Genomic DNA, 26,234 nt, shown 5'->3' on the forward strand with positions numbered 1-26,234 from the left:
CTTTTCAAAACCTACTTAATATTACATTTTGAGCAACACCACCATTCCTCATTCTTTGTTATCACAGAGTCCCCAAAAGCAAACACTCGATAAAGTTTTATCACTTTAGTTAAATGTCTGCAGCAAGTTTATCTGGAAAAGAGTTAACAAAAGCCCCAGCCAGCCAGCATCAGGGGTTTAGCTGTGTTAGGAAAGCAGTGCCATGGCATTTTCTGCTGGCAAAGCCTTGAGTGCCAGTGTGGGCAGCGGGGGCTGACAGCCCCCAGCTCACCCTGGGAGTGAATTCCTGATCTCCAAAGAGTCAATAAGTCTCTTTTATACACTGCTAGCTCTGGGATAAACAGGGCAAGATGTGTCTGCAACTTAATTGTTCTTAATTTTTAGCGCTAAGAGAGACATGGATGGTTCTTGTAGGGTCCCTTGCAGCTCAGGATATTCTGATTCTCTGGTTATTCCAAGCACGCAGCGAACCCTCCGGAGAAGCCACTTGATTTTGGCATCAAGTTCCACACCGTGATGGGGGCAGGAAAATTAAAATTATGCAAATCTGAGCTACCTGCTCTGCAACCTTCCCCCTCCGCCTCAGCTCCATCCCTCCGGCTTCGCAAGGGAGATTCACAACAAAGCTGCACCCAGAGCAGCATTTTAAACGCTGGGGAACAAAGACAAACCCATGCAAAAAAAAAGGAAACAACAACAACAAGGAAAAAAAAAATCCAGCAAAAAGCGCATGCTCTGAACCGATTATGGCACAAGAACTTATTGAGAAAGTGGGAATAACGCAGGGTTTGCCGTCATTATTGTGCCCGAAGTTCCCGCGACTCCCCCGCCCCGCAGCTGCCTGTCCCGGGGGCTCTCGCTCCCACTCCGCATCCTCGGCTCGGGAGCTACGCAAAAAAGGCCACAAGGAATAAAAACCCTCCCGAGGGAGGGACGGGGGGTCAGCTCAGCCACCCCCGACAGGTGACGGCCACGCCGGGGCTCCTCGCCGGCTCCCTCGGGGTCCCCGCAGCGAGGATGCTCCCAGCGCTCCTTCCCCTCAGCCCCAGCCCGGCCCTTCGTTCCCCGGCCGCTCCCCTCACACACACGGACGGCGGAGCCGGAGCCTCGCTCACCGCACCCGGCAGCCCCGGCCCCGCCGCCCCCCGCCGCCCCCGGCCCCTCACACGGCGGCGCCCCGCGGGCAGGGCCGGGCCGGGCTGCGGGGCGCTCCTCGCTCGCTCCCTCCCTCCCTCACCTTCCGAGAGCTCCAGCTCCAGCTCGGCCAGCTGCTCGCGGACCTCGCGGGGCAGCGAGGACACGGCGGCGGGCTCGGCCATGGCGGCGCGGGCGCGGCGGGGCTCAGCGGCCGCGGGGCGCGGGGGGAGCGGCAGCGGCCGCAGCCTCCGCCATGGCTGAGCCCGGCGCCGCCGGCACGTGACCGCGCGGCGCGCGCGCCCCGGGCCCCGCGGCGCCCCCGCGCGGCCCCGCCCCGCGCTGCAGCCGCGCGCTCGCTCCCGGCACGGGCGCCGGTTCGGTTCCCGGCCCCGCTCCCGGCCCCGGCGCCGGTTCGGTCCCGGCCCCGCTCCCGAGCCCGGTCCCGGCCCCGCTCCCGGCACCGGTTCGGTTCCCGGCCCCGCTCCCGATCCCGGTTCGGTTCCCGGCCCCGCTCCCGGCACCGGCGCCGGTTCGGTTCCCGGCCCCGCTCCTGGCAGCGGCGCCGGTTCGGTCCCGGCCCCGCTCCCGAGCCCGGTCCCGGCCCCGCTCCCGGCCCCGGTTCGGTTCCCGGCCCCGCTCCCGGCCCCGGTTCGGTTCCCGGCCCCGCTCCCGATCCCGGCACCGGTTCGGTTCCCGGCCCTGCTCCCGGCCCCGGCACCGGTCCGGTCCCGGCCCTGCTCCCGATCCCGGTCCTGGTCCTGCTCCCGATCCCGGCACCGGTTCCGTCCCGGCCCAGCTCCCGATCCCGGCACCGGTCCGGTTCCCGGCCCCACTCCCGATCCCGGTTCGGTTCCCGGCCCCGCTCCCGGCCCCGGCACCGGTTCGGTTCCCGGCCCCGGTTCGGTTCCCGGCCCTGCTCCCGATCCCGGCACCAGTCCGGTCCCGGCCCTGCTCCCGTTCCCGGTCCCGCTCCCGATCCCGGCACCGGTTCCGTCCCGGCCCCGGTCCGGTTCCTGGCCCCGCTCCCGATCCCGGTTCGGTTCCCGGCCCTGCTCCCCGATCCCGGTCCCGGTTCCGTTCCCAGCCCTGCTCCCCAATCCCGGTTCGGCTCCCGGTCCCTGTTCTACTCCTGGTCCTGCTCCCTATCCCGGTCCCAGTTCAGTTCCTGGCCCTGCTCCCAATCCCGGTTCGGTTCCTGGCCCTGTTCTGCTGCCTAACCCGGTCCCGGTTCGGTTCCCAGTCCCTGTTCTACTCCCGATCCCGGTCCCAGTTTGGCTCTGTTCTGCTCCCACTCCCAGTCCTGGTTCTGCTCCCAATCCCAGCTCCTTGCCCTGCTCTCGGTCCTGGTTCTGCTGCCAGGCTCCGTCGCCAATCTTGGTTCTGTTCCCGGTCCTGGACCCGTTCCATCCCCGTCCCCGCTCCTGTTCTACTCCTGCTCCCCAGTTCTGCTCCTGATCCCTGTTCCCATTTCTGCTCCAGGGCCTGTCCCTAGTCCTGGTTCTACTCCTGCTCCGCAATTCTGCTCCTGATCTCCGTCCCCGGTCTTGGTTCTGCCCCGCGCCCCTTCCCCGGTCCCAGTTCTGCTCCAGGATCCATCCCCGGTCCTGGTTCTACTCCTGCTCCCCGATTCTGTTCCTGATGCCCATCCCCAGTCCCAGTCCTGCTCCTGTTCCCGGTCCTGGGTCCTACTCCCGATCCCCAGTCCTGCTCCTGTTCCCAGTCCTGCTTCCGTTCCCGATCCCCGGTTCTGTTCCTGTTCCCCGTTCCTGGTTCTGGTCCCGATCCCCGGTTCTGTTCCTGTTCCCCGTTCCTGGTTCTATTCCCGATCCCCGGTTCTGTTCCTGTTCCCCGTTCCTGGTTCTGGTCCCGATCCCCGGTTCTGTTCCTGTTCCCCGTTCCTGGTTCTATTCCCGATCCCCGGTTCTGCTCCTGCTCCTGGTTCTGCTCCTGCTCCCGGTTCTATTCCCGATCCCCGGTTCTGCTCCTGGTTCTGCTCCTGCTCCCCGTTCCCGGTTCTATTCCCGATCCCCGTTCCCGCTCCCGGCCCCGTGCCCACCCCGAGGCGGGCAGCGTGCGGGGCGAAGCCTCTCCGCAGCTGGGTCCAGTTTGGGCTCCTGGAGCTCCTGGGCCAGGCTGGGTGGTTCCGTTTCCCTCCCTGGGATCTTCCAGAACCCTCTGGAGCCAATCCCGGGCCCAGGGATTGGGACCCCGTGGGACCCGAGCCCCCAGCAGAGCCCAGGTTCTCCCTTCACCCCCACCAGCAACTACTAAAAACATTTCAACCTCCACAGACACAAGGAAGAGCTCAGGGAATTGTGGTTTAAGGGTTTTTTTCTTTTTTTTTCTTTTTTTTAGTTTGTTTTCTTTTTTTTTGTTTTGTTTTTTTTTTTTTCTCTTTTAAATCAGCTTTATTTTTCTAACTGTTATTTCAATTTCCCATAGCACCTTGGCAATGTCAAAAACAAATACAAATACATGTATTATCATTTGAACACTTAAAGCATGAACCTACTTTACACAAATTTTGTTTTGGACATTTTGACAACAGGAATAAACCAGAACAGACAGTCTAAAAGCCAGATAAGTTGCTTTTTTTGTCCTTTCCTACCACTTTGAAGAGAGATCGTCAATGCCAAGGGGAAGCTGGATTCATCCGGGAGGAACAAGATGTCTGTAGTAACTCGAGCTCAATATATTATCTGAATATTTTGTATTCTATAAAAATTAGAACAAAACCCATTTATGCACAGTCTGTTTACATTTGAAGTTGCATTTTTTTTTTTTTTGGAAACTGTATCCCTAACTGAAGTTCCATAAAAATAAACATCTGGTTCTTAAATATAAAATTTTAAAGTTGTTACAGGTTAAGTTTGCAGATGGATTTTTTTTTTTTTTCAGAAATAAGTTGCTTTAACTCCATTTCAAGTCCTCCCAACTGTACATTAAAAACAGACTCAGTGAACCTCTTGAAGTGCCTGCGCTAAAGGCACTGAAGAGAAGAGCCAACTAAAATTCTACAACAACCCAAAATTATGTACCACCCTAAAGGAAGCTCAGACTATATGGAATATATACACGCAAAGAAGAGCATGATAAATCATTCAGATTAATGGCAACAATCTTACGTTTCAGAAGGAAATATCAAAATTAGAAACAAAAAACTCTATTGCATATCTGTAGTAATCAAGGATTTACAAAAAAACTCATCAGAAGCCATTTCCCCCCGAAGTGCATTTCTGTTGCATCATCTGTAATACAATGGTGCATTTTACAAATTTAAAATATCATCTGTACATACCAGATATCTCAGCCCAGGCAAACTCACCTGGGAACAGTAAAAATTGCAGACAGTTTCAAGACAATTAAGCTGATATTGACAAAGTAGTAAGGCCATAGCTATTTAACTACAGTAAAGCATCGATTAAGTCACTTATTTGCTACTGATCTGCCACAGTATCATCTTTCTCTTCTGGTTAATAGTGGGTTACTTTATTTTTTTTTTTTTTCCTACAGCTAAAACTGCACCATCATACTGTGCCAGGCTAATTTAAAAAAAAAAAACAAACAACAACAACAAAAATCCCAACAAAACAACAAGAGCAGGAATGTAAGATACTATAAAACTAACTTAATGTTAGAAATCAAAAGAAAACTTTTTGCACTTTTAATTGTACTATCACACGCAAAGAATTTCTTCTTTTTACTCCCCAGCAGAAGCACGGCAGGGCGCCCCAATCTTTTCCACACACAGTAAATTGGAAAAGAACCCAACTGGGGAGTGGATTTCTGCCCCTAACGGAAGCCAACAACTCTGAGCACAAGTCACAGTTCCTGAAGCTGAAGGTGAGGCGTGATTTGCACCTCCTGGATTTTAATCTCAGCGGAGCAGGACGATTTCCATCCCGGGGGGACACCCGGAGGGAAGCACGGGGAGCTCCGGGCACTTGGAGAGCAGCTGGAGCTGGGGACAGGAGCAGCTCCCAGGAGCTGTCCCAGCAGTGGGGCTGGCTCCAGAGCACCCCTCTACCCACTGGGCAAACTGGGCAAACTGGGCAAACTGGTGGGGACAGCCACCAGATCCTTCCCCAGCCCAGCACGAGAGGAAAAGGCAAAGCCAATCCCTGGCAGGTCCCAGTGCTAAAGGAAAACTCCCACCCCATAAATTTCACAGCATCCAACTGGGAATTTCCCCCTGCACAGGAAAGAATAGAAAGCAAAAGAATAAAACCAACCCCAAACCACAGCTGGAAATGGTGGGAGGGAACCGCTGACGTGAAATCTTTGCACGCAGGTGTGAAATGAATCACTGCAAGTGCCCTAAGCTGAGAGGAGTTGGGGTGTGCTGGGAAAAGCCAAGAGTTCCAGCCTGAGCCTCGTGCCCTGCGCAAGAGCAGGAGCTGCTGCTGCTGCTGGAACACCCCCAGGAGTCACAGAGCTCCCCTCTCCACCACCCCACAGCACCACGGAGCCACTCTGGGCTGGCTTTTCCCACACCTGATCCATGACAAAGTTCCCTTTCACCTCTCAGGCCCTCTCAGCACAAGCAAACGCTGCCACTGGGTCAGGAATTCTGAGCCACATCTGCACCAGCTCCTTTTTCCCTCTCATTCCTCCTCCCAAGAGCTGTCAGCATCCCGCTGCTCCCTCAACATCCCAGACCACGTCTCCCCTGAACACCCCTGAACCATCCCACAGGCTTCTTTCCTTCCACTTTGGCTGCAGGAATTGTTTAGAGCCTTTAAAACGAATTAAAACTTTGCATTCATTGCATTTCAGGACTTTGACACTGAATATTTAAACTTCCCTAGCGTTCCAACGAGAGTAGCATTATCAAAATAAAGAGAGAAGGGTTTGTAAGAATCCCTAAACTGTGGATGTGATCAATGATTTTTTTTACTCAATTAAAAAAAAACCCAAAAAAACCCTCCCCAACCCAGTACAGGTAGTTTCAAAGTCAATAGTGATTTTGGGGTTTATATATACATATATATATGAAAATATGTATATGTATACATACTTCAGGACTCGAGGAAATGGCAGGAGGCTGAGGTGGGGGAGGTTGAGGTGGGAGGAAAAGGTCCTTCCCCAGAGGGGGGCCACAGCTCCAAGCCTGTCTGATCTCCAGAAGCATCCAGACAACGCTCTCAGGCACAGGGTGGGATTTTTGGGGTGTCTGTGCAGGGCAGGAGTTGGACCCCATGATCCTGATGGGTCCCTCCGACTCAGCCCAATCAATGATTCTCTGACTCTCTCTTTGTAACATGATTAGAAATGAACAGTTAACTGCATAAATACATTATATTGTGTTATGAATCAACTCAAAGCAATTGCCAAGCTGAATAATAAGTTAGAGAAATGACAACTCTGGCTTTATATATATATTTATAAAAATAGATATGAGTGTTCTCCAAGCAGTTGATAAGAGAATTCCTACTGAGGCCCAAGTTGCCAAGGGTTATCTGGCTAAGAAATCAGAAGATGAAAAATTTCACAGTTATTTTAACTGCCACTTACATTCATTCTATGGCAACACGAGCATATATTACTAAGATGGTTACGGAATATATCACAATTGAATTTTCCAGTGTTCACAACTTACAACTTTAAATTTGTACACTTGCTATTCACTAAAAAAAAAAAAAAAAAAAAAAAGAGGAAAAAATAAAGATGTGATTCTTACTGCTGGAAGCTACTTTTCCCTAACGCTTTATACAGAACTTTGAACCCTGGTATGCTGATTTTGGCAGATTAATGCGCTGAATGTTCCTATTTCGGTCATTAATCACCCTGAAACTTAACCACTTACTGCACAATAGTGTTGCAAATTCAGTCAGCACACAGCTGGCAAGGAGCCACTGCTCCAGTAGCTTCTCTGAACACGAGGGGATTTCCTTAACTCTGCATCTTTAGTTCCACTTTAAACACTTAAAAAAACGAGTCAGTTGCTATGACATCAGCTGTAAACAACAAGTTCCCAGGAGTCTAAACCCTGATTTCTGGCAAGACAGCAGCCAACAGCCTATTCCAGAGTCAGCACAGAGAAAAAACCCAGCCATGCAGAGCTGCCACTGCAAGGCAGAATTCAGCATCTGCAGCTGCAATTCCAGGCTCCTTACCTGTGCAGGTAACACCAGGTGCTGTGTAGCCACCTGCCCGTCCTACCCTGGGGCTGCCTCAGGAAAACACACCAAGAAAAATGCACTAAAGTCTGTAATAAAGAAATCAGAGAAAGTAACAAGAGAGGGAAAAAGCAAACAAACAAAACCCCAAACCTAAGGAGTTGCCCTCAAAAGGAGGCGAGGAGAAAGGGCACAATAAAGATTCTCACATGCTCCCTTTGCCTCCTTCCACTGCGTCGAGACAATTTCTGCTGTCCACACACTCTCACCTACAATCCAGTATCCTGCAGAACTTATACCTTAAAAAGCTTGCTGAATGAAATATTAGTAAGGTCAAGAGACTCTACTTCAAGCTGGAAACACATGGGTTACACTACAGTAGTACATTCAGTTTTCATCATCAGTGACTAAGCGATGACAACAGTTCTGGCTGCACTCGCTCCGCTCACGCTGCTGCAGAGGCCTCTGCAATGCCAGGCCTCCCATGGCAGACACACCAGCCCACAAGCCAAACGTTAAATAGGTTTAAAAAAGTTCTAATTTTACAGAAATGCTCATTTTCCAAAAATAATATTCTCTTATCCTTTTCCTCCTACACCGAGGGACAGGTTAATTTGTCAACTTATATTCTTTCACTTTGTCAAAACGCTACTTTCACAATCCCAAAGCTGACTTCAAGCAGGAAACCCTCTGCAAATTAAAAACAAAAATACAAAAATTATAATCTCTATATTTATAGTGATTGGAATCCTCCAGCATTTGTGAAATCACTTCTCTTAAGAGATGAATTTTGGGACCCTCCACAACTTCTCCACACCAAGCCACGCTTCCAAGTTCAGTATTCCCCTTCCCGAATCCTTCCCTCCTCAGCGTCTCTGCTGCTCTTTAGTCCACAGCTGAAGTGAAACAGAGAATCCTTGGCTGGCCCAGCGTTACTTTGGTGACCGGGGTGGCACGTACTGCTCCTTGCCCACGTACTGCTCCTTGCCCACGTACTGCTCCTTGCCCACGTACTGCTCCTTGCCCACGTGCTGCTCCTTGCCCACGTACTGCTCCTTGCCCACGTACTGCTCCTTGCCCACGTGCTGCTCCTTGCCCACGTACTGCTCCTTGCCCACGTGCTGCTCCTTGCCCACGTGCTGCTCCTTGCCCACGTGCTGCTCCTTGCCCACGTGCTGCTCCTTGCCCACGTGCTGCTCCTTGCCCACGCGGCGCGGCGCTCCCTGAGGCGAAGATCTGCGTCCAAACTGGCGCCTCTGTTCCCTGATTTTGCCAGCAGCTCCCCTGGGAGCCCCGGGGCCGCGGAAGCCGGGGTAATCCTTCATTCGAGCTTCGGGCCTCTCGTGAGGAGCCTTCTCCGGAGCCTTCTCCGCCGTACCGTTGTCTTCGTTTTTGGCAGGGGGGACGATGTTGGTGCGGTGCTCCCGCAGAGGTTGGACGGGGACTGGAGGTGGCTCCTTTGGGGGTTTCTGGCAAACTTCGGCGTAGCTGAGCTTGCGAGGCTCCTTTGGGAGCAAGGAGAAGAACGAGGTTTATGCAGCACGGCCACCTCCCAGCCCATCCCAGGCACCACAGCAGAGGGGAGCACATCCCAGAGGAAGCTCCCGGTGTCATCCCCGCTCCCTGCTCTGGGCCTTACCTGTGTCGACAGAGCAGGAGCTGCACTTGCTTGAGCAGAGGGTGAGGAGGTGTTTGTCCTCGCTGGCTTGGCAGCACTGATGGGACAGACGGATGCCGGCGGAGAAGCCGGGCTGGCCACGTCCTTTGGAGCAGACACTTCTTCTGGTTTGCTCTCTGGCTGAACCGTGCTGATAAACCAACAACAATTCAAATTAAAACCTACCGATGCTCACATTTCACAGATTACTTCCTTTAAGTCACAAGTGCAGAACACAACAGCACAGCCATTCCCACCCTTATCTGTCCTTTCCATCTGGTGGCCTCTGGAGAAGAAGATGCCACCCAACATTACTGCCAGACCTTGCTAGAACATGCAGATGAGTCAGCAGAGTTGGCAGCCCCAAGGGTCACCAGGCTCTGGGGGCATCAGGTGCCACACAGGTGAGGGAGGGGATTGTCCCACTCTGCTGCACTGGGCTGGCCTCACCTCCAGACCTGGGGGCACTCTGGGCACCACAATATCAAAAACATCTGAAGCTGCTGGAGAGGGTCCAAAGCAGGGAGAAGGGGATGGGGCAGGGTCTGGAGGAGAGGCTGAGGGCTCTGGGGAAGAGGGGAGAAGAGGCTGAGGGAAGACTCATGGGGGGCTGCAGCTTCATCCCGAGGGGCAGCTCCCATCTCTGCTCCCTGTGACCAGGGACAGGACACAAGGGAACCACTGGAGGGATAGCAGGAAAAGAAGAATCTTTCTTTTCTTTCCCAGAAGAGTCTGGCACTGCCCAGGCTCCCCAGGGAATGGGCACGGCCCTGAGGCTGCCCATGGAGCATTTGGACAACACTCCCAGGGATGCAGAGGGAGGGATTGTTGGGGAGTCTGTGCACGGCCAGGGGTTGCACTGGGTGGTCCCTGTGGGTCCCCTCCTGCTCAGGACACTCCACAGCTCCATGTTAAGTCCATGTTCTCTGCATACCTCAGCAGCACAGGCTCAGCCTGGTTCAGGGAGCTGACGCTGGGCACGGGCTGGGCAGCGCTGGGCGTTTGTTCCTCCGGAGCAGGAGCCGGGCAGGGGCAGAGGGAGTCTTTGCTTTCCTGCACACAGAGGAAAACGTTGCAAAATACACAGCCATACTCAAATTGCTCCACAATATGGCACTGCAAGACATCTGAGAAGCGGGGTAGTCCCAAAGGCTGCTCAAGTCCTGATGACAGCAGTTTTATTTCTTTTGGACTGTCACTTCTAAAGCAGTACCTCTTTATATGGGCAAAACCAGAATTAAGGCTGGATCATCCAGAATGTCAGTGCTTAGTCCCACCAGCTCAAAGAAGGGATTCATCTGGAAAGATCCCTTGCTACACTCCACCAAACTGCTCCTTCTCCAACAGCCAACATTCCTCCTTTGCCCACTTTATTCCTAAACATCACATTACAACAGCATAACTGCATGAGGCCTAGCTGCATTCCCACAAAAAAAACTGGGAAAATGCACAAAGAAGTCTGGGATTAAAGCACTGGGATAGGTGGCTCTAACAAACCAAGCCCTGAACAGGGAAAAGGGAGTCACAGCACCCAGCTATGCTGGTGTGTGTACAGAGACAAGAGCAGGCACCTTCTCTTTGCAGACTCCTTTAACGATGTCGGACATCCTGCTCTCCAGCACAGGCTCTCCCAGAATTTTTGCTGTGCTGCCAGGCAAAGGTGGGAAATTGGATGCAAGCAAGTCAAACTTTGGTGTCTGAGTCTTTGTTTCTGCTGAAGGTTGAGGTCTCTGGAGAGGGAAACACAAGTTACTGAAGTCATAACACCGAGCAGTGAAAGCCCTGAGCAAGCTGTCAAGGAGCTTCCTAGAAAAACTGTACACCCCCACCATAATCTGAGGATTTAAGGACTCTGCCATTCCTCAATAACTGGGAAGCCAACGCTCTGCCCTTTGTGTGACTCCCTGCAAAAAGGGAAGCAGAACTTACGGAAACCCGGTCGTCCTCCCGTCTCCTCCGACCTCTGAAGACGTTCCTCCTTGAAAGACAAGAACAGTCAGTGCCTCCACCCCTCTGCATGAGCGCACCCACTGCTGCCTGCTCAGCCTTCCCCACACATGGCTCTGGGATGTTCTCCCGCCTCACAAGGGCTCAAAGTTCCAACTTTGGAAGAAGTTGGAAAAGAGTCAATATGGAAATAGCTCCTCTTTCTCAGCACCCTGCATGAGCATCTGACCAAGCACAGGGACAATTATTTTATAGTAATAAACTTATTAGCCTGATTTCTCACTGATCTGCCCTTTCAAGCGTCTAAACCCTGAGTTAAAAGAGATAAAAACAGTTAATCTTAAAATACTGAGGAGCATCAAATCCCCAACCGAGGATTTACTTATTATTTACAGCAACACAGATGCCAACTTTACCTCAGCATCTGTTTTAATTCTGGGAACAAATATTTTAAAATAAAGATACCTCACTGTCTTACTGCCAGCTGTTTATCAGAGTAACTACAAGCTGGAGAGTGAAACTGGAACCGTTCCTGCTCCCAGGTCAGCACTTACTGCTCCTGATTTACTTAAATGTCAGTTTTCTCATGGCTGCTCCTTACAGAAACATACTTTGTGCTGATGGTTGGTATCTGTGGCTCACACGAGCCAAGCCCCAGCTGCAGTGTGACAGCAAACCCAGGACACAGCACTTTACCTGCCCCTGCCGACGCCGAAATCGCCGTTCTGCTCCAGCTGTGCCGCGGGAGAATCCTTCTGGGCATAGCCCTGCTCTTGGTGCCCGGTTAAGGAGCTGCTGTGCCGCTCCATGACAAAATTCCTCGAGCTGGTTCTGCCCAGGTCGCCCATGGGCAGGGCCCCGGCGCCGGGCGGCCCCTCGGGGTGCTCGGAGCTGCTGGACGAGCGGAAATGGGGCTTCACCCTGCGGGCACAGAGAGAGCTCTGGGACCCCTCCGTGCTGGGGAACTGGGAAACCCCGGCCTGGAAAAGTCTCTCCTCCAACCCGAGCTTCCAAAGAAAACTCTGCAGCCTCTCAAGGCAGTTTATTGCAAGTTATCTAAAAGGTTTTCTTCTTGGGCTGCTGTGGTTTGCTCACAGCTCAGGCAGAGGCACACACACACCCTGACATCCTCTCTGACTGGTGTCTTCTTCTCTCCCCCTGCCCAGGGCTGCTGCTGTCTTTTATATGGTACATTATGTGTTAAATGTTTACAGTTTTTCCCCAATGCCTATTCTCTGTATTAAATGGTGTCTTTCTTTTATATGTACATTACATGTTACATGTTTACAGTTTTTCCCCAATGCCTATTACCTATATTAAATGGTGCTTTTCTATCTTTTATAAGGTACATTACGTGTTACATGGTTACAGTTTTTCCCCAATGCCTATTACCTATATTAAAAGGTGTTTTTCTACTCTAAACCAATCTGTGAGTGCCAACATCACCAAGAACATGGAGGTAAGGAAGAAGAAAGAGGAGGAACAGGACTGGCCTACATTCTTCCATCTTAAAACTTCTGACCCCCATGTACAAAATAAAAACCCCCCTGTACAGGTGTTAAAATCCCCCTGTACAATACTAAAAAATTCTTCTCTCTACTTGGTAACTACTTCTACTATAATATCTAAACTTTTGTGACTGCTTGTTCCACCTTCAAAGTTGGTAAATCATTCCATGGCTCAAACCCAAAATCACAGCTGTTTCCAGCTGCCTGCCAGGGCCTCAAATCTTCTGACCAAGGCCTGGAACCTCTAAAAATGTCTGAGGGACATTTTGAGTTTCAACAAGGAACTACAGCAGAACCACCACCACCTGCAGGTGATCCACAGCTGACCAGAAAAGCAGCTCAGCAAGCACCACAACTCCTGTTTGACTGCTGCCCAAAAGATACCCAGGAGGGGGAAAGACCTCCAAAACCTTTAACAACTGAAAAAAAAAAAAAAATCACAAAATTTTAGGGTTGCAGAAGAGCCAGAAGAACCCAAAGAGGAATTTTTCCTTTGTCCGGGCCTGCAGCACTGGCACAGGGCATTGGAAATGGAGCTGGAGAAATAAGCCAAGGCCGAGGAACAGACTGACCTGGCCACAGGCAAACAAACTGAACTGAGACAAGGCCAGGAGTGACTGAACGTGGCAGATCAGGCCAGGGCAGCTGAGCCCTGCCATGCACAGCCAGGCTCAGCCTGGCTGCTCCCATTCCCAAACCCTCAGCACCGACTCTGCAGCTCCCAAACCCCAAATGTTCCACCCCACTATCGATCATTCAGCTTTAACCTTTGAGCACAGACACAGCTCTGCACTCGCAGTGCTGCTGCAAGTGCAGGCTCAGGGTCTTAAATGCAGACTTCTCCAGAAAAGCTCAGATCCAGCACAATATGGAATAGTTTCCTGGAGCTGCATTTAGGTGTCTTCAACTATTTTCTGCTTTCGCCCCTCACTGGTTTTCTATGCAGCACTGATCAAAGACAAAATCCTAAATTCTCTCTCCTTTGGTAAACTCTGCACATCTCATGATTTAAGGGCAGCAGGAGGATTTTGCACACTTGCTGTTTTTAAACAATCTCATTATAATATTCCATTAAATCAGAAGAAACTCTCCTAGTGCCAGACAAAGTACAATTCTTCCATCTCCCTTTTGCATAAGGATGTTGCAACAAATCAGCACAAAATAAATACAAGTGGCTTAAACAAATGTTTAGCCACAGAGAAAACTCCAGCAGTTAACTATTAACTGTCTGTACCACAAAACAAATCAGGTTTAATGGGTCAGGAGAGAAACCCAAAAGCAGCAGCTGGACAAACTCTCCAAACAAGCTGTTGTGCAGGTCAAGAGGAGATTTGCTGAACAGAGATGAATTCACACTTCCCCAACCTCAAGAACCAGTTTTAAGGGCCCAATAAAGTTTAAGTTGGCCATCAGCAACAATGACAGGGAGGAGGTGGAGCAAAGTCAACTGAACTCTTCCATTTTGTCCAAGTTGTTCTCAAAATGGCATACTGTCAAGTCACTGTTCAGCCCTCAGATCTCATAATCTTACCAAATTATTCTTAAGTCACTGTTCAGCCCTCAGATCTCATAATTTTACCAAATTATTCTGAAGTCACTGTTCAGCCCTCGGATCTCATAATCTTACCAAATTATTCTCAAGTCACTGTTCAGCCCTCAGATCTCATAATCTTACCCGTCATCGAGAAGGTCACAGTCTTGTCTGGGCAGAAGAGCAAAGCAGAAAAGACAAGGAAAGATAAAAGGAGGGGTGGAAAAAAGAGCAGAGAGGAGGAGAAAGGATGTGAGAGCAGAAGGAGGAAGAGCAGGAGGAAGGACAAGCAGAGCACAGGCTGCCCAGCCCCTGACTGTGACCTGTTCTCTCTTAGCGCGATACTGGATCATCACGGGGCCGGCAGGACCTGCACATCCTGGCCCCAAAGCTGCAACCTCAAGCACCCAAGTCTTACAAACTGAAGTCTTTACACAAGCAGGATTTTAAAAGCTTCAGAGTTATGCAGATGTGATGTACAGGGAGGCATTTCAAGGTGCTAGCACTTGGATACACACAGCTCTTGCACAGCTGCAGCACCTGTACTTCCATGAGGGCCCATATACAGGTTTTAATATTGTGCACAATTTAAAGCAAAACAAAAAATCCAAACCACCTTTGTCAAGATGTGAGCTGGGAGCTGAGCAGCTGCAGCTGGAGCAGCTGCTCCATCTTCCAGGCAGTCACGCTCCCAGTTCCACAGTCTGGGTTAAGACTCTGCTGAGTCACCACAGCCCAAAGTTCCCCTTCTGCCAACAGCCCCAGACCTGAACTGCACCACAAACCCACTCAGAGCCCTGGCAGCTGTCGACTGATTTCTCTAACAATACCAACAGCAATTCCCATGATCCCAGCCCAGTGCTGCACACAAACAACTCCCACCCCCACACACAGGTTACAACTCCATTGTGTTCACAGAGCAACTGCTCCAGCAATACAAAGTGTTTCCTCCTCCCCGGTGTTTGTATCTGAGCTAAGTTCTTAGAGCTCTCAGGAAAGATGGGGATAAAGCAAATAAATTACAGGAACAGTTCCAGCATCAAGCAGTTGGACACTGCAGTCAGGACAAGCAACTCCCACTGCAGGAACCAGCAGCTCCACAAGCCTGATCCCAGCAGGAAAGGCTTATGTTGTGCTGCAGGAGTTTATAATCTGGGTATAACAAACATAATTACAAGTATGACCGAGGAGGAAGTTATTTATTTGTCTGCAAAAATTCCTCTGAGGCTTTTAAAAAGAGTTACCTTGGCTCTCTCCAGCACTGTGTCCATTATTTTAGGATCTTAAGCTGCTGCTTTCTACTTCATTTTTTAAATAAACTTGAAAAACGTCATATAATTGATAAAACAAAATAGTGTGGTCCCATCAGAAAGCACTGCATGTGACATGCAAGTAACACTTGAGGATCTCAGCAGTGTCAGTTTTGCAGGAGCAAACTCCTGGCAGAACTCTCTTACCGATTCCTGTGGAATGGGCGACCTATACTGAGAGAAGCAGCATTTGTTTTGTATGATCCTGGTGTATTAAAGCCATTCACAAATCCACCGTTGGGAAACGGGGCCTGCAACAGACACAACAGGTTGAGCTACAAAGAGAGTGTTTGCAGATTAATGATCAGCTTCACCAGCTACTCATGGCTGTAATTTCACACTGGCCTACAGCATCTGCTGTGGTGGGAACTCACTACTCCAGCCAAATCCCCACAGCTTCACAGTCTGCATCTGCTTCAGCATTCCTGGAAAAGCTATGGGCTCTTCCAGTAACACAAGCTGCAGGATAATGGAATTTCACACCAAAATTCCTTGAAATACGTGGCAGCCAATGGTTGAGACTGGCAGCTCCTCTAACAGTGCTGCTTCATCAGGGCTGTGACATAAATGTCATAAAACAGAAGGATCTGACCAAGAAACCTGCAACACCCCCTCACCCCAGTGATTATTAACCAAATCATCCCTGATGGGCTGGGCTCCTCCTCCCCTTCTCACAGCTGTTACTCACCAGTGGAGTCTCAAAGTAAGGTGCAGGATTTGGAGACCAGGTCTGAGGCACGATGCTGTAAATCGAGTACTGCTGAGGGCTATATACAGGCTGCATAAACAGGGGGGAGGCAAACTGGGCTTGGGTCTGCACAGGCTGGGGATACACACTGGAATCCACCACCCGGTAACCATTCTTAGCAAAAAACGTGTTGATGGCTTTTATCCTGGCCTGCAAGACAGCAAATGACACCCTGCATTAGCTGGGAGAAAAGGAGAATGTGGAGTCTTTTTTGCCTGCTGGAGGGATGTGAAGGTTGATTGCTATTTTTTAATAAAAACTGATAAAATCAGTGCAGCTCATATTCCCACAGCATGATAAGAGGAAGTACACGTGTTGCTTTAGCTGGATGATCTGTAAAACTGAAGATAAATGCAGGAAATGTCCAGACTCCAATCATGACAGCTCCTCTCACAGTACATGCACTTTGCTCCAGCCTGCTTTGTGCAGCAGCCAACTCAAGGCTCACAGTGGCAGGAATCCTTCTCCTGAGCTCTGCAAACCCAGATTCTGGGGCAAGTGGAGAAGGGAAGCCAGCACAGGAATGTATTTCACCCCCCCTGGGAAGCAGTGCTGTGAGTAACCAGCAGCCACTGAACTGTAATTTGTCAGAGCTCCCCATGACCTCATTCACGTTTCCAGCCTCCAGAGCCAGAGTTCTGGACTATCCCACTGCTGAGTTCTTGGTTCACCCCCCACAAACCAAATCACCATTATCCAAACAGAAACAACACAATTCAACCCCAAGAGAAACAGCAGCTGAAGCAGCCTCACCATTACTGGCTTGCCCTGAAAGGTTTTCACTTCTTCCCTTAAGTATTTGAACGCCTGCAGATACAAAAAAAAAGATCAACATTAGAATTTGTACTTCCCAAAGGATGTTCCATGATTTAACACAAACGTGCAGTCATGTGCTTCCCTGTGAGCCCAGCTAAATTCATTAACACTTCAAATTCAGGATTCTAGTGCCAGTCATGCCAAGGCAAGAGCCAGGCAAGGGAATTATAACCCCACAATCTCTCAACTTTGATCTCATTAACTAAAATCTACCAGTAATCTCTTAAAACAACAAAAAGGGGATGAGTAAATAAATATTGCTTTTAGCTGCAGGAAGCTCAAGTGCACTGTCCCTGAGCAGGGGAAGGATCAAAGCTGGCTGTCAGAGGAAGGCAGCCTTACCTGTTGAGCGTCTGTGTCGGACTGGAATGTAACGTACCAGTTGTTGTTGTGAGCAAACTCACAGCTTATCACCTTGGGGCAGTTCTCATTCTTGAACAGAGCCTTCACCTCCTGGGGAGAGAAGTTCAGGGTTCTTGTACAGCGAGCACTAAAGTGACCCAGGTTCTGAGCTGCTGCTCTCCTGTGCCCAGGGATGTTTTCTTATTTCCCTGACCAAATCACCCTCTACCTGCTTAACCCACAAATCCTAGCTCAGCCTCCTGGGCTCCCAAGATAAAACAGAGCAGCCACAGCTGAGAAGAAAATCAAAATCTGTGTAGACCTGGTGATATTTTCATATGAAACAGATAGGAAAAATGTGGCTTTATATCAGCAGGGTCATGGAGACAACAGTGATTCCATGAAATGTTTCTAAGTCAAGGCAACCTGACAGCTTTGCGATAATCAGATTGTAAAGAGAGGGACAAGCAGCTGCTCAGAGTTGGCATTAAAAGAACTCATTAAAAATGCTGGTAGAAAAACACTACGTATTAGAACTTTAAAAAACAAAGAACTAAATCATTCTGTTTGCCAAGTATCAGGAGGAATTTTATTATCCTCCCTCCTTGGGCATAATGAGCTCAGCTCATGCTGGGGCTCAATGAATGAGAAATGTTTAGCAACATTTCTTGCTGCCAAAACAACTGTCTGACTTCAAGTAAAGTTATTGCTGTGACAAAAATTTAGCCTGAATTCCAAGCTATGCCCTGGACTGATTTATTTTTGGATCTGAAAAGAAACCAGTTCAAACTTCCTTCCAGAAAAGCCAAGCTAGCTCAGCTTCGGTGGAAAAAAGTTTACTTAAGAAGGTTTAAATACAGCAGTAAACAATGGGTAGGGATAATGACAATAAGTTTTTGTTTTGGCTGTTTTGACACTGCACCCAGGCGGAAAAAGTTACTGATGTGGTCTAGAAGAAAAATATCCATGTATAATCCAATTAAACACCAGCTGACTTCTCCTGGTGCTGTTGAAAACACCTTCAAAAACCACTAACAGTTATTTATTTCCTTTCTCTTTATTTACCTCTATTGGTGTAGTTTCAGGGATCTCCCGGAGAATGATAATACATCGTTTGTGGTTTGGTCTGACTTTCTCCCCCCTTTCATCCACTTGTACCATAGGAGAAGCTGAAAATATAAAGTATAATATTTGGACATCTCAGCAGTGGCAGACTCTCTCATGGAATTTGGAACAAAGAATGAGCATTCAGGAGTTTGGAAGAGCCTGCTACTCAGTAAAGTTCCTGTCACCATTTACCAGAACAAACCATAACCAGCTCAGAGACTGCAGCATCCCTCTGAAGCATGGAAGGATTCTTTGTCCTGATACAGATACCAAAGTCCCAGACTTACATCTCAAAACTTCAAGAATAAGGTCCATGTCCGTTGTCAGCTTCTTAATCCCTTCCATGTTGGCAATTGTCCATATTGGAACGAACTGATCACTGTCCATCTGAGACATCAAGTAGAGATCCTTTGAAAGATTCTCTCTAAAAAGATATAAAATTGTTATTTAATAAAAGATCCTGAACCTAAGAGAAAACTCAAAACAAGAGGATAACTACAGGCTTAAATAAATATTCACCAGTACCATTCACAACCAAAACACCCTCAGATTTTCTCTCCTGGAATAAATCCCAGCAAATCAACACAAAACAGAGTAAGATATTTTTTAAAACTTAGTGAAATTCCAGTGCCCTACACGTCTGTCTGCAAAAAGGATCTGCCAAAAAGACTTCTGGTGCCACTCAGAACATGATCTCAACATCTTATGACTGTGGAGCACAGAAGTCATCCTCATCCAAGGACACAGCTGCACAGACAGCACTGAAACAGCTGGAAGGTGCCACAGGGCTCCTACAGCACACCAGCAAATCTTGGTTTGTGTTTTTATCAACATGATGGGACACATCAAGCCAAGAAGAGGGATATTTGCCAAAGATTATTTAATAAAGGGTTTACACCAGACTGAGTTAACTGCACCTACCGAGAGAAGCAGAATTCAAGCTGTTTTCTCAAACATTCTCTAATGTCTTCTGTGGACACCGTGGAGCTGCCATCACCTGCAAGGGATCACATCCACCATCAAACCCCACTCTCATGGCAACAAGACCAGGCAAGGACACACCTCATGGCAGAATACAAGAATGAATCCCTCTGGATAGGACCAAGAGGAAAAGCTTCAAGACCCCCAGACTACACTCTCAAAATTACTCTGATCCCACTTTGCAGCTGTTTGGCCACGTGTTGAGGCCATACTGGAGCTTCTTGGACACACATGGACATGTCAGAGCTCTAACGTGGTCACACCACACTCAGAGCAGCTCCAGGGGGATTACAGACACTGACAGCAGCGTTTGAACTTTAACACTCACCAGACACTTCATAGATTTGGTACCCCAGATCTTCAGTCGCCAGGACAATTCCATTTGCTGATGCCTCATCAACTCCTGTGCCATTCCTTGGGGCTTCACAGGCCGGGGAATACATCACTTCATACTGCTTGCAGCTGTCCTCTGAGATCTCTATGTTACCTGGCAAAGGAACACAGCAGCAGCAGGAAAACTGTCAGCTTCAGCATGTTTCCCATTTGAAAAATTATGGCTAAAAACATTAAATACTGAAGAAAGCTGTACTTGAGAGTGTCTAACCTTAGCCTGTATTTCTTTGACTTGTACCTCTCCAATTTCAGGAAGATCTGGTTTGCACTAGGCTCTCAGGGAAAAGTAAATAAAAGTAAATAAAGGATCCTGAAACTGATCCCCAAAGTGGCGAGAAAATCTAAAAACCAGTCCTTCCACATGAAATTTAAAATATTTAAGCAAGGTTCCTAAAAACAAGGGATGAAAATTGCTTACACTGCCTCAATTGCTTCACTTTGTTATGAAGAGACAAATGAGTTTCTGTCAGGCAAAGCACAAACCCAGCACTCTCTCCTCACTTCTGCTGACTTACCAGAAACCTTTGACAAGGCCATACAAGCTGAATGTTCTCTTCTTTATCCCTAACTTTTACTAAACCGTTTTGTAGGGAATCTTCTGCATCCTCTGCCATGCTTTGAGTCACCTTAGCTACATCCCTGGATCAAGTCTGAGCCAAACAAGTGAAACCAGTTGAATCCTCAGCTCTGGACACTGCCTGTGTGATGATAAGGATGGGAATGGAACTGCAGCACATGGAACAGCCTGAATGGAAAGGAGTTAACCATGGGTGCTGCACAGAACAGAACAGATGCTCCTGACAGCTCTCAGCAGCACCTGAGCTCGCCAGGATTGCAGGTGGCCCTCAGATCTCATTTTCCTGTTCACAGGGTCCAGTGGATGCTCCAGTGCAGCAATGTCACGAATCCATTTCTACACATTCAGCACCCTGCTCCCCTCTTAGCGCGTTACTTGGTCATCACCAGGCCCCTGAATCCTGGTCCAGCAGAGCTCAGACACCTTCCTGAAGCAGAGCCCTGCTGAAACCCTGCTGCTTTCTCATCTCCCCCTCATACCCGCTGCTCCATCAACACTGGCAGCCTCAAGGATAAGAGCCAGAGGCTGCTCCTCGCAGCTGAACCCCCCGAGTGTCCCCCAGAAGGGGCCATGTCACGACCCATATCCCAACCCTGTCCCAGCCCCTCACCCTCGGCCGGAGTCCCCTGGGCTGCCGCGGTCTCCTGCCATGTGTGCTCTGTGCCATTGGTGGGGGGCACGGCCTCAGCACTGCCCTGGGGCACTTCTTGCCACACTTTGGCGTTGGGGTTCAAGCCAGCACCTTTCGATGTTACCTGCTGAAGAGATCAGAACACTTCGGTTAGTTAGAGCAACCCAGAGAAGCCTCAGAAGTCAAGCCAGAAAATACAGGCGAATTTAGTGATTGTCTCTAGAGTTCCACATCTCAAGTGTCTACCCAGCTATTAAGCACCTATGTGATTTTTTTATTAATGAAAACAGGAAAATCCTTGGTATTTTCCAAGTATTTCGTTTCTACCTCCATTAGAAGTGTTGCCTTCAACCTCTCTTTATTGACATCCGACAACATCAGCGGAGGCAGCGGCTACTCGGCAAGGACTCTGGGAACTCATAAGCTTTTAAAGACTTGACTGTCATAATGCTCCAGTCCCCTTTCACCAGAAAGGGAAATTTTCCCTCCTCCAGACCCCTTCCTAGAAAGGAAGGTAAAAAAACATATGTCAAGGAGAAGAAACTGTATAACTTAACGGAATTAGTGACATCTGTACTAACCAAGCATCACCTGTGCCGTGCCAGGATTCCTCCTGAACTTACCCCGTTCCCCCGGGAATCTTACACACATCAACAAACACTAATGATTTCCTCAGACTGGTAACCAAGGAGATTAAAGGTTTTGAATTGCCAAGACAAACTTACACACCATCCCAGCCTGCTGGGGAGAGAACAGGATCTTCTCACTTTGGGTCTGGGCAACAAGGACCATAATTAGAGTCAAAGGGTTATAAATGATACAGACAAGAAAAACTGCAAGACTGCAGCCTGGCACCTGACACAGAGAAACGCTCATTCCCACAGCACAAGATCGAGTCCTTCAAGGCCCCTCTCCCCGAGCTGCTCAAAGGCATTTTGGGTGACGAATCCAACAATCCATGAGCAGCACAGAGGAAAAACATGGCTTTTGCTCCCTTCACACAGTGAAATAACAATTGTAGTTATAGGGTAGTGAATAAAAGTACCCTTTTGCAAAAATCCTCCCCCCACAAGCAGCTGTAACAGTTCCTCCAGCCACTGAACGATGCTCCACTTCACTGCTGCAATTTGCTGGACTTTAAAAGGTGAAAGCCATTAATCCAGCTCATATCCACAAACACACAGATAAGCAAGCTGGATATGCTGGAGGCCAGGCTCCTGGATTCTGAAGTTAAGGAGTGGCTCACTACCAGGCCTCAAACACACAGCACAGGATAAGGAAGCAGTTGCAATAGCTTTAGAGATAATTCCTCTGCCAAGGTCACACCTCGTGCCAGAGCTGTTTGCTGCAAGGACAAGCCCCTGCTCAGTAACAAGAAGCCTCCAAAAACTGGAGAAGTTCAAGACAACCATGTGAGAAGCAAAACAAAGACCACGGTTTTTGCAAAGCTCCGAGATTCAAACCCCCCACGCACAATTGATTTAATCCACATAGCAACAGTCTTCCCCTCCCGTTAATCTTTGCCCAGGAGCAGAGCTGGAAACTGGAAATAGTTCAGGGTGAAAGGACACACGTGTATTTCCCTTTGCAGATTTCAGAGCAGTTATTCCCCAACAAAACAACCTGCAAAGCAAAACCCAGTAACCTGCTGCAACCACAGGCTCTGTCACTGCAGTTCAGCAGTTCCAAATTAAGTTCTGCTCAGCTTCTGGTCACTCCTGGGGCAGTGTCACCTGCCCACATGGGCTCCTGCTCACAGACCCAGAGCCAGCAGCTCCTTGAACTTACTTCTCAACAAAGCAAAAAGAAACAAGACATACCCAGGAGATGATTCATTCTTTTCTAAAAATAAACGATGCCTCACTACCTACATCTCTAAGGGTAGCACTGAGCTCAGGCCTAAAGCAATTTGCAGGAATAAATGTGATAAAGCGAAACTGAAAGACTTTGTTGTGGTTACTGCATTTCTGGAGGTGATTGGGACTAAAAGCAACTCTGCTGAAGTGATGGACACGATGGCAGCAGGGACACACACCTGGCACAGAGCGTGGGCCACTTCCCCTTGTGCTAGGAACAGCGAGCTGTAACAGCCCAGCAGGATGCAGCTCTGCTCTCACTCATCTGAACAGCAAAACCCCACGGACTGCAGAGGATAAAAAGTCCCTAATTTACATCAGCTTTTGGGAAATTCACGCTGCGCTCCACGAGCAAAATCGCTCCGTCCTGGCCAGCGGCTCTTCAGAAGAGAAGGCCAAAATATCAATTCTTGCTTATTTAACTGAGGCTACAAACGCCGAGCCTGTGGGATTGGCTGCAGCACGATCCTCCCAGCTGCTATCGGGAACTTTCATGACGAGGTTAAAGCTTTACAGAGTGACAAAGGTTGGGAACACTCGCTGGGATCCACGAGCTGACAAAGCTCTCCTCAGCACAGCTTCCCCGCTCGCTCACACTGCTTCCAGCAAATGTGGATCCAAGATTCTCCTCCAGCAACTCCTAAAAATGGGTTATTGAAGAAAATTCTCATTCTGAAACATGGCAAAGGGTATTTTTCTTATTGTAATTACATCTAAATTACACTTAACCAGATTAAATGAAGCTAACAAAAATGCAGGCACTCAAAGAGTTTTAAAGCATTCAATTTTAATATTAACTCTAACTGTTCTGCAACCAAAATCCTAACCCAGAGCTTGTGACAGATTTCCTAGAGTAGACAAACTCTCTTAAACAGAAAACAAAGCAAAAAATCCAGAAGAGAATTTAACCAAACTTGTGAGGGGAGAAACGAACCCTTTTCCAGAAATGGAAACGTAAGCAGATGGAAAAACCCCAAGGTCAGCAAAGCCACGGGAGGCAGCTGAGAGAAGCCTTGTGCTGGCTGGGGGACAGGCAGGTAGGGAGCCTGAGGGGCTCCGAGCACCTTTTCTGAGGGCAGTCACCATCACCTCCTGGGGCTGAATCAGACTCAGAGGCTGGATGAGGAGAAGTTGGTGTCAAAGCAGCACAAAGAACTCCTCCAGAGCTGCTGGCAGGTTTCAGGTAACAGCTCAGTGCTCTGCTAACTCCCAACCTCACCGTAACTGCAGTGGTCACAGGAACATCCCTCCCAGCAGGAGCTGCAGGGTTTTCCACTGAGGAGCCACCCCTTGGAAAAGCCAAGACACAGCTGTGCTGTCTGCAGGTGGTACCTGGGTCAGAGGAGTGTGAACAGGGGAATGTGGGGTCACAGGGAGCCTCACCTGCTCGAGAGGGCCAACAACGCTCACAGTCCTGGATTTCTAACCAGGAAACATCATGGGCAGCATTTCACCCACCTGAAACGCACAGATTCCCATTTCCTCAATAAATTACAAATATATGGAATTAGGAGCACATAGCCATCTGAGTGCAGCCCATTATCAATTCCATTTCTCTCAATGTATTTATTAATATTCCAAATGCACCTAATTATTAATTGTTAACAGCACACAGGTCCTGGCTTAGAGGAGGAAAAAAGCCCTGCCCCAAACATAAATGTACGAAATAGCACAAGCCTTATACAGCCATCACTGCAGAGATTTGGAGCTAAAGGATGTTGAAAGAAACCCAACTCCCCCTCATGCACTGTGAAGGACTTGGCACAATCACCAAGTTTAAAACACTGACAGCTACAGCAACTGAAGCAATCCCCCTGAAAACCTCGGGACTTCCACCTGTCCTGTGCTTTATTTTCCAGGCATCCCCAAAGATCCCCAGATAAAGCTGCTATCTGCTCCCAAGCATCCAACTGCAGCACTCCAGGATAGCTAGCTCAGAGCTCCAGTTCTCTGTCCTGGCAGTGAAAAGAAACCTTCAGAAAATCCATATGATCGTCAGGAACTCATAATTAAATATTACTGAGGCTTCCAGAATGAAGATCACAGAAACTCCCAACGCTATCAGAGAAAGACCAGAGTTGAGTTTGTGCTTTAGGCCACCCTAAACTTCCCAAATGCTGATGAGCTCCAGCTCCCATCCACACCAGCAGCAGCCATGTGCTCCCTGATATGCTCCAGCTCCCGTCCCCATCTCCATCCCTGCATTCCAGAAGCCGCCTCGTGTGCGGGGCCTCTCTGGGATGAGGCAGCTGCTCGTGCCTCCCAGCAGCCTCAGCAGTTCCTCTTCCAGCAGAACCTGCAACCCCCAATTCTCCAGGCCTGTCACGGTGCTCGGAACAACTTTTAATCCTCCCCGCGAAGCCGAGGAACATCCAGCTCAGAACTGAGGTGATTCACTTAAGAAAGAGATCGTGTCTCCCAAACTGCTTTATTTAGGGGCTCCTAACCACGGAGCACATGTTGGTGTTTGTGTGCGAGCCCACCAGCACTATCTCACCGTCACCCGAACAAAACCCAGAGCAGAACCCCCAGAGCTGAACCTAGAGCAGAACCCTCCGAACAAAACCCCAGAGAAGAACCTCCCGAGCTGAGCCCAGAGCAGAACCCAGAGCAGAATCCCCCCGAGCCGAACCCACAGCAGAATCCCCCCGAACTGAACCCAGAGCAGAACCCCCTGGACAAAACCCCAGAGCAGAATCCCCCCTGAACAAAACCCCCGAGCCGAACCCCCCGAGCCGAGCCCTCCCGTGCAGACACAGCCCAGCGCCCGCCCGGTTCCCTCCGTGACTCCCCCGGCCCCGGCAGCTCCTTGCTCCGCGCACGTTTTGGGACAAAACTCGGTGCAAAGTTTACAGCGGCCACCCGGGTTCGCTCAGCGAAGGTTAAAACCGCTTCACCGAGCCCGTGAAACGCCGCGAGCAGCTGAAAGCCCATCCCGGGCCACAGCGGACGCGGCGCCCGCCCTCCCCGGTGACCTCCAGGGCCGGGCCGGGCCGCGCTCCTCGTCCCGCCCGGACCCGGCGCGCCGGAGAACGGCAGAACCCGCGCCGCTTCCCGCGCCGCAAACCACCGCCAGCGTTTAATTAACGCAATTAACGAGGCGCCGCGCTCGCGGCCGGCCTCGCGGGGCCGCCCCGCGTGTGCAGAGGCCGGGCCGGGCCCGCTGCTGCGAGGCCTCGGGGAGGCCCCGCGTGTCCCGCGTCACCTTCACGGCCGGGCCGCGGCCGCCCCCGAAGGTCACGGCGGCGCCTCCGCCGCCCCCCGCCCCGGCCGAACCTCCCAGAGCGCCCCCCGAGCCTCCCCGAAACCCACCCGCCCGCCCGCGGCCGCCACCGCCGGATCTGCTGTGTCAGCCCCGTCCCCTCCCCCGGCGCGGCGTGCGCGGCCTCCCGCCGCCTCCTCCTCCTCCTCCTCCCGCCACATGGCGCGGCGCCGCCACCTCACCTCCACGAACAGCAGCATCGTGCCGCCGCGGCCGGCGGGCCCGCGCTCCCCGCTGCTGCCCGGAGCGGCGATCGGGACACGCGGGCTCCGCCTCCGGCCCGTCCCGCCCGCCGCCGCCGCCGCCGCCGCC

The 26,234-nt window shown here is 50.2% G+C and overlaps 2 protein-coding genes across 8 annotated transcripts in view; both read right to left on the reverse strand.

Moving 5' to 3' along the window:
* Positions 1-1,418, reverse strand: part of DIP2B (DIP2 acetate--CoA ligase B (putative)) — a 67,300-nt gene extending 65,882 nt beyond the window's left edge. For all 3 annotated transcript variants that reach the window (XM_021545215.4, XM_077788689.2, XM_021545214.4), the window contains exon 1: positions 1,238-1,418. In XM_021545215.4, coding sequence (XP_021400890.1) covers positions 1,238-1,319 — 82 coding nt within the window. In that variant the 5' untranslated portion in view covers positions 1,320-1,418. The remainder of the gene's footprint in view (positions 1-1,237) is intronic.
* A 2,588-nt stretch (positions 1,419-4,006) lies between these two features.
* LARP4 (La ribonucleoprotein 4) lies at positions 4,007-26,230 on the reverse strand. Of its 5 annotated transcripts, none has more exons than XM_085562780.1 (17): positions 26,105-26,224; positions 21,132-21,306; positions 20,784-20,928; positions 19,532-19,690; positions 19,144-19,219; positions 18,510-18,646; positions 18,181-18,284; positions 17,116-17,226; positions 16,711-16,764; positions 15,898-16,107; positions 15,357-15,484; positions 11,557-11,781; positions 10,843-10,891; positions 10,485-10,643; positions 9,848-9,966; positions 8,896-9,064; positions 4,007-8,761 (listed from the first exon to the last, which is right to left on the reverse strand). In XM_085562780.1, exons 2-17 carry the CDS (start codon positions 21,180-21,182, stop codon positions 8,189-8,191), a joined length of 2,469 nt encoding a protein of 822 aa, XP_085418906.1. In that variant the 5' UTR covers positions 21,183-21,306; positions 26,105-26,224; the 3' UTR covers positions 4,007-8,188. The 5 variants fall into 5 exon arrangements, with proteins under 5 accessions (XP_085418906.1, XP_077644816.1, XP_085418905.1 ...); XM_077788690.2 differs by having other exon boundaries at positions 15,357-15,460; positions 20,784-20,931; XM_085562779.1 differs by having other exon boundaries at positions 20,784-20,931.
* Positions 26,231-26,234: the final 4 nt, after the last annotated feature.

This window comes from Lonchura striata, chromosome 29 (assembly GCF_050655825.1).
Source record: "Lonchura striata isolate lonStrDom1 chromosome 29, ASM5065582v1, whole genome shotgun sequence".
Lineage (NCBI taxonomy): Eukaryota > Metazoa > Chordata > Aves > Passeriformes > Estrildidae > Lonchura > Lonchura striata.

Coding starts and splice junctions, on each gene's coding strand:
- LARP4 (XM_085562779.1), bottom strand. CDS start 21,182: ATGTTGTCGGATGTCAATAAAGAGAGGTTGAAGGCAACACTTCTAATG. Junction 20,932..21,131: donor AGGCAACACTTCTAATGGAG/GTAGAAACGAAA, acceptor TGATCTCTTCAG/CAGGTAACATCGAAAGGTGC. Junction 8,762..8,895: donor CTCCTGCTCTGTCGACACAG/GTAAGGCCCAGA, acceptor TTGCTCCCAAAG/GAGCCTCGCAAGCTCAGCTA.